The following is a 7,500-nucleotide window of genomic DNA, read 5'->3' as shown; positions in this document are numbered from 1 at the left end:
GTGGCCCGTTACAGAAGGGTGACCCGTTACAGGTGGGTGGCCTGTTACAGGTGGGTGACCCGTTACAGAAGGGTGACCCGTTACAGGTGGGTGGCCTGTTACAGGAGGGTGACCCGTTACAGAAGGGTGACCCGTTACAGGAGGGTGTGCTGCTGACATTTTTTAAATATCCTAAAATCCGCTCACAAGGTCACCAAGCTCGTTCAGTTTTTACCTTTAGTGTGACCTTGGAAGACGGTCAAGGTTAGTGAATTAATTAAATGAGTATAATTTATCTCTCCTCTTTTATGTGACTTTGTATTGTTTTGCAAGACTCGAGCAATTTGTGGGAAAAAAGAAACCTCAAATGTTCTATATCCATGAAACCATCTGGTGAGGAAAAACATCTGAAGCTTTAAATTAAAACTTGAGGAAATGAAACCAAGGAGACAAGAGTACAGCTGTTGCATCCTTGTTCACTCCAAAGTGCACTCTAAGAGTGAGCTGTTGACCCCTGACCCCTCAGATCACCCTCACAACCATCGGCTACGGTGACAAAACGCCGCAGACGTGGACGGGACGCCTGCTGTCCGCCGGCTTCGCTCTGCTGGGGATCTCCTTCTTCGCTCTGCCGGCGGTGAGTGGAACAGCGGTTATACCCGGCGGCTCGATTCCCTCTGGGCTCCAGAAGTCTAACGGGAGGAGAGTTGTGTTTGTTCTTCGTTCAGGGCATCCTCGGGTCAGGGTTCGCCCTGAAGGTGCAGGAGCAGCATCGACAGAAGCACTTTGAAAAGAGGAGGAACCCAGCCGCCAGCCTCATCCAGGTACACACACACACACACACACACACACACACACAGACTACAACACACACCTCACCTCGACAGACCAGTCTGAACACCTTATTTTCTATGTGTGTGTCCACTCTTTACACTTTACAGTGTGTGTGTGTGTGTGTGTACCTTCACCTACTGTGTGAAATTGTCCATCAAATAAGCGATTCTTTTTCTTCTTAAAGGAGCAATGTGTAAGATGCAGCCACCTGCTCCAAACCTCTAGGGGGCAGCATTTCCCATCTTCTACAATATAAATAAACAGTCATCAATTATTCAAAAGAAAGCCACCACTAACAGCAGGGATACGCAGAATTAATTAGAAAAAAACCTATCTGCTTTTACCTCCTTATCCCTTCCTCACCTTCCTTTTTCTCACTTCCTACCCCACATATATGTTCCCCCCCTCCTTGTTTCCTTTGTTTCCTCCACACTTAATCATTTCATTCATCATTTGTTTTTAGTGTGTCTGGCGTAGCTACGCCGCCGATGAGAACTCGGTTTCCATCGCTACCTGGAAGCCTCATTTGAAGGCGTTGCACACCTGCAGCCCCGCCAAGTAGGTACCGACTCACAGGCTCCGCCCCTCTTAGGTACCGACTCACAGGCTCCGCCCCTCTCCTCCTGCAGCTTTGCAGACATTCTTTCTGCTGTTTCCCCACAAACATTTAATAGCCTTTAAATGCTCGTATGAACGGCACATTGGGAGTTTTAGGAATTATTGTTATTGAAAAAATAACTCACATGGCAGTAAAGAAATGTTAACAGTTTTTCGTCATTTTGATTCTAAAAACATTGTTAAAAAAAGAGAAAGAGAACATTTAGTTAAAGCGTTTAGTTCAGAAATACACACACACACAAGACTTAGATGTCTTTCAGCCTCACTGTGCATATTGGCCATATATATCGTTGCATGTGCTTGTAAAATAATTAAAAGCAACTTTCAGCTTTTAATGCGTCGCACATCGATTTGAATGTAAATCGTGTTGTGATGGTTCTGCCAATCAGCCGGGATACTGACTCCTTTGTCTCCTCCTCTCTTCACCCCGCTAACCCCTGAAGGAAGGAGCCAGGAGAGTCCACTTACAGGTGTGTATGCCTCTCACACACACACACACACACACACACACACACACACACACACACACACACACACACACACAGGACTTATAATCAAATGACTGTGATGTCGTATCTGGTTGGATTGGGCTATTTTTATTTGTTGCTTCCTTCATTGTTTAGTTAATAAATGATCAATAAAGATGGATTTATTTGATTATTAGCTTGGTGATAGTTAGTTAATGGGGCGTGATTTAATTGATCATTGCCTTCAAAGGGTTGCAACGTATTGATCTGTTTGGTTGAATCCCCGTTTACAACCAGTAGAAGTTGTTGCGTTGACTCCTTTCCTTTATTTTATCCTTCCTCTCTTTGTTTCACGACCTTGACTCTCAGACAGGGAAGGGTGGTGGGCTTCTGTGTGTGTGTGTGTGTGTGTGTGTGTGTGTGTGTGTGTCTGTCTGTCTGTCTGTCTGTCTCTGTATGTGTGTGTGTGTGCGTGTGTGTGTGTGTGTGTGTGTCTGTCTGTGTGTGTGTGTGTGTGTGTGTGTGTGTGTCTGTCTGTCTGTCTCTGTGTGTGTGTGTGTGTGTGTGTGTGTGTGTGTGTGTGTGTGTGTGTGTGTGTGTGTGTGTGTGTGTGTGTGCCTTTAAAGACAGGAGTCTGTACCATGTCAGTACCATGACGCACTTTTTCCATTGGGATGATATTTATATAACTCATCAAACACGAGTCGTAGCAAAGTGTGTGTGTGTGTGTGTGTGTGTGTGTGTGTGTGTGTGTGTGAGGGGGGGCGATGGGGGGTGCTGGGTTTAGAGATTTGTGAGTTTAATTGCACTAGTATAGTTTTTACAGTGCAGCGCTTCTATGGCAACAGTTGGGAGTCTTATTGTGAGCCTGAAGCTTCTTAAACTAAAGACACACACCACTCACACGCACACACACTCGCTCACACTCACTCACACACACACTCACACACTTTAATTAGGCTTTCCTTCCCGTTTGTTACAGTAAATCAAACGTGTGAAATAATTATGTTCCATGCTGCGTTGACCTTGTGTGGGTTAGTCCTGGTTTCACAGGTTGTGGAGGCCCGCACACCGTCACTGATGAACCCCATAAGTGGTGAACACCGTCACTGATGAACCCCATAAGTGGTGAACACCGTCACTGATGAACCCCATAAGTGGTGAACACCGTCACTGATGAACCCCATAAGTGGTGAACACCGTCACTGATGAACCCCATAAGTGGTGAACACCGTCACTGATGAACCCCATAAGTGGTGAACACCGTCACTGATAAACACCGTAAGTGATGAACACCGTAAGTGATGAACACCGTCACTGATGAACCCCATAAGTGGTGAACACCGTCACTGATGAACACCGTAAGTGGTGAACACCGTCACTGATGAACCCCGTAAGTGGTGAACACCGTCACTGATAAACACCGTAAGTGGTGAACACCGTCACTGATGAACCCCGTAAGTGGTGAACACCGTAAGTGGTGAACACCGTCACTGATAAACACCGTAAGTGGTGAACACCGTCACTGATAAACACCGTAAGTGGTGAACACCGTAAGTGGTGAACACCGTCACTGATAAACACCGTAAGTGGTGAACACCGTCACTGATAAACACCGTAAGTGGTGAACACCGTCACTGATGAACACCGTAAGTGGTGAACACCGTCACTGATGAACCCCGTAAGTGGTGAACACCGTCACTGATGAACCCCGTAAGTGGTGAACACCGTCACTGATGAACACCGTAAGTGGTGAACACCGTCACTGATGAACCCCATAAGTGGTGAACACCGTCACTGATGAACCCCGTAAGTGGTGAACACCATCATTGATGAACCCCGTAAGTGGTGAACACCGTCACTGATAAACACCGTCACTGATAAACACCGTAAGTGGTGAACACCGTAAGTGGTGAACACCGTCACTGATAAACACCGTAAGTGGTGAACACCGTCACTGATAAACACCGTAAGTGGTGAACACCGTCACTGATGAACACCGTAAGTGGTGAACACCGTCACTGATGAACACTGTAAGTGGTGAACACCGTCACTGATGAACACCGTAAGTGGTGAACACCGTCACTGATGAACACCGTAAGTAGTGAACACCGTCACTGATGAACACCGTAAGTGGTGAACACCGTAAGTGGTGAACACCGTCACTGATGAACACCGTAAGTGGTGAACACCGTCACTGATGAACCCCGTAAGTGGTGAACACCGTAAGTGGTGAACACCGTCACTGATGAACCCCGTAAGTGGTGAACCCCGTAAATGGTGAACACCGTCACTGATGAACACCGTAAGTGGTGAACCCCGTAAGTCGTGAACACCGTCACTGATGAACACCTTAAGTCGTGAACACCGTCACTGATGAACACCGTAAGTGGTGAACACCGTAAGTGGTGAACACCGTCACTGATGAACACCGTAAGTGGTGAACACCGTCACTGATGAACACCGTAAGTGGTGAACACCGTCACTGATGAACCCCGTAAGTGGTGAACACCGTAAGTGGTGAACACCGTCACTGATGAACCCCGTAAGTGGTGAACCCCGTAAATGGTGAACACCGTCACTGATGAACACCGTAAGTGGTGAACCCCGTAAGTCGTGAACACCGTCACTGATGAACACCTTAAGTCGTGAACACCGTCACTGATGAACACCGTAAGTGGTGAACACCGTAAGTGGTGAACACCGTCACTGATGAACACCGTAAGTGGTGAACACCGTCACTGATGAACACTGTAAGTGGTGAACACCGTCACTGATAAACACCGTAAGTGGTGAACACCGTCACTGATAAACACTGTAAGTGGTGAACACCGTCACTGATAAACACCGTAAGTGGTGAACACCGTCACTGATGAACACCGTAAGTGGTGAACACCGTCACTGATGAACACTGATGAACACCGTAAGTAGTGAACACCGTCACTGATGAACCCCGTAAGTGGTGAACACCGTCACTGATGAACACCGTAAGTGGTGAACACCGTCACTGATGAACCCCGTAAGTGGTGAACACCGTCACTGATAAACACCGTAAGTGGTGAACACCGTCACTGATGAAACACCGTAAGTGGTGAACACCGTCACTGATGAACACCGTAAGTGGTGAACACCGTCACTGATAAACACCGTAAGTGGTGAACACCGTCACTGATGAACACCGTAAGTGGTGAACACCGTTACTGATAAACACCGTAAGTGGTGAACACCGTCACTGATGAACCCCATAAGTGGTGAACACCGTCACTGATAAACACCGTCAGTGGTGAACACCGTCACTGATGAACCCCGTAAGTGGTGAACACCGTCACTGATAAACACCGTAAGTGGTGAACACCGTCACTGATGAACACCGTAAGTGGTGAACACCGTCACTGATGAACCCCGTAAGTGGTGAACACCGTCACTGATAAACCCCATAAGTGGTGAACACCGTCACTGATGAACACCGTAAGTGGTGAACACCGTCACTGATAAACACCGTAAGTGGTTAACACCGTCACTGATGAACACCGTAAGTGGTGAACACCGTCACTGATAACACCGTAAAGTGGTGAACACCGTCACTGATAACACCGTCACTGATGAACACCGTCACTGATAAACACCGTAAGTGGTGAACACCGTCACTGATGAACACCGTAAGTGGTGAACACCGTCACTGATGAACCCCGTAAGTGGTGAACACCGTCACTGATAAACACCGTAAGTGGTGAACACCGTCACTGATAAACACCGTAAGTGGTGAACACCGTCACTGATGAACACCGTAAGTGGTGAACACCGTCACTGATAAACACCGTAAGTGGTGAACACCGTCACTGATGAACACCGTAAGTGGTGAACACCGTTACTGATAAACACCGTAAGTGGTGAACACCGTCACTGATGAACCCCATAAGTGGTGAACACCGTCACTGATAAACACCGTCAGTGGTGAACACCGTCACTGATGAACCCCGTAAGTGGTGAACACCGTCACTGATAAACACCGTAAGTGGTGAACACCGTCACTGATGAACACCGTAAGTGGTGAACACCGTCACTGATGAACCCCGTAAGTGGTGAACACCGTCACTGATAAACCCCATAAGTGGTGAACACCGTCACTGATGAACACCGTAAGTGGTGAACACCGTCACTGATAAACACCGTAAGTGGTTAACACCGTCACTGATGAACACCGTAAGTGGTGAACACCGTCACTGATAAACACCGTAAGTGGTGAACACCGTCACTGATGAACACCGTCACTGATGAACACCGTCACTGATAAACACCGTAAGTGGTGAACACCGTCACTGATAAACACCGTAAGTGGTGAACACCGTCACTGATAAACACCGTAAGTGGTGAACACCGTCACTGATAAACACCGTAAGTGGTGAACACCGTCACTGATAAACACCGTAAGTGGTGAACACCGTCACTGATAAACACCGTAAGTGGTGAACACTTGCTGCACCACAAAGACGAGTGCCCGATGCCGGCAGCCAGGGGTAAAGCGTAATGGGCTTTTAATCTGGAGTTTATGTGAGGAGGCAGGTGTGTCTGTGTGTGTGTGTGTGTGTGTATTTGTGTGTGTGTTTGTGTTTGTGTGTGTGTGTTTGTGTGTGTGTATGTGTGTGTGTGTGTGTGTGTGTGTGTGTGTTACTTGCAGCTTACTTTTCTTGCTCCATTATGAGAAATAACAACAACAAAAACAACCTTTACACCATTGGAAGACAAATCCTGATGTTTCATTTATTTGAACTGTACAGTAGTAGAAGATGCCTTCAGGGACACATGCACAGTTCATTTTGAACTGTACAGTAGTAGAAGATGCCTTCAGGGATACATGCACAGTTCATTTTGAACTGTACAGTAGTAAAAGATGCCTTCATGGACACATGCACGGTTCATTTTGAACTGTACAGTAGTAGAAGATGCCTTCAGGGACACATGCACAGTTCATTTAGATTTGATTTGTATACGAGTAGGAGCATCTGGGGAGAGTTTGGTCTCATTTGCAGTTCAGAGTTCAAACTGACCGTAGCTTTAGTTTAATGACTCATGAATATATCAGTTTTTGCAGGATAAGCTCCTCCCTCTTTTCTCCGTGAGTTTCTCTTTGCATTAATGATATTGGCAGCGGACGATTTCTCTCCTCCTTCCTCATTCTTTTTGATCTCCTTCCTCCCTTTATCTTCTTCCCTCCTCCCTCCTCCACCCTAGTAAGGGACTCAGTAATGGGAGGCTCTTCAGAAGGTACACTCGGAAGTATAGGAGGTACCTACAGTACCCAGCATCCTCTCTGGCCAGCCCAGTAACCTGTGGGAATGACTGACTAACAGCATGGAGGAGAACCGAGAAAACCAGCTTCCTCGTTTCCTCGTTCCCTCGTTCCCTCGTTCCCCCTCGTTCCCTCGTTCCCTTGTTTGAGAGGACTGCTGCTTGCTGCCTGTCGAATGCCAACGCGACTTTGTTACCGCGGTCCAACTCAAAGGGCTTTAAAAGATGACAATAAGGAAGCATGTCAGTCAAACACGGACACGCCCCTCTAGACACGCTGCTGCCAGTCAAACACGGACACGCCCCTCTAGAC

General features: G+C 47.2%; 1 protein-coding gene across 1 annotated transcript in view; it reads left to right on the top strand.

Annotated features, from left to right (window-relative positions):
• kcnq5a (potassium voltage-gated channel, KQT-like subfamily, member 5a) overlaps positions 1–7,500 on the top strand; it is an 88,192-nt gene that overhangs the window by 64,087 nt on the left and 16,605 nt on the right. The window contains exons 6-9 of the mRNA XM_034551578.1: positions 506–616; positions 708–803; positions 1,277–1,371; positions 1,875–1,901. Of these exons, the coding sequence (XP_034407469.1) occupies positions 506–616; positions 708–803; positions 1,277–1,371; positions 1,875–1,901 (329 nt within the window). The remainder of the gene's footprint in view (positions 1–505; positions 617–707; positions 804–1,276; positions 1,372–1,874; positions 1,902–7,500) is intronic.

Source organism: Cyclopterus lumpus, chromosome 15 (assembly GCF_009769545.1).
Source record: "Cyclopterus lumpus isolate fCycLum1 chromosome 15, fCycLum1.pri, whole genome shotgun sequence".
NCBI lineage: Eukaryota > Metazoa > Chordata > Actinopteri > Perciformes > Cyclopteridae > Cyclopterus > Cyclopterus lumpus.
Note: the sequence above shows the minus strand (reverse complement) of the source record. Positions and strands in the feature narration are given on the sequence as shown.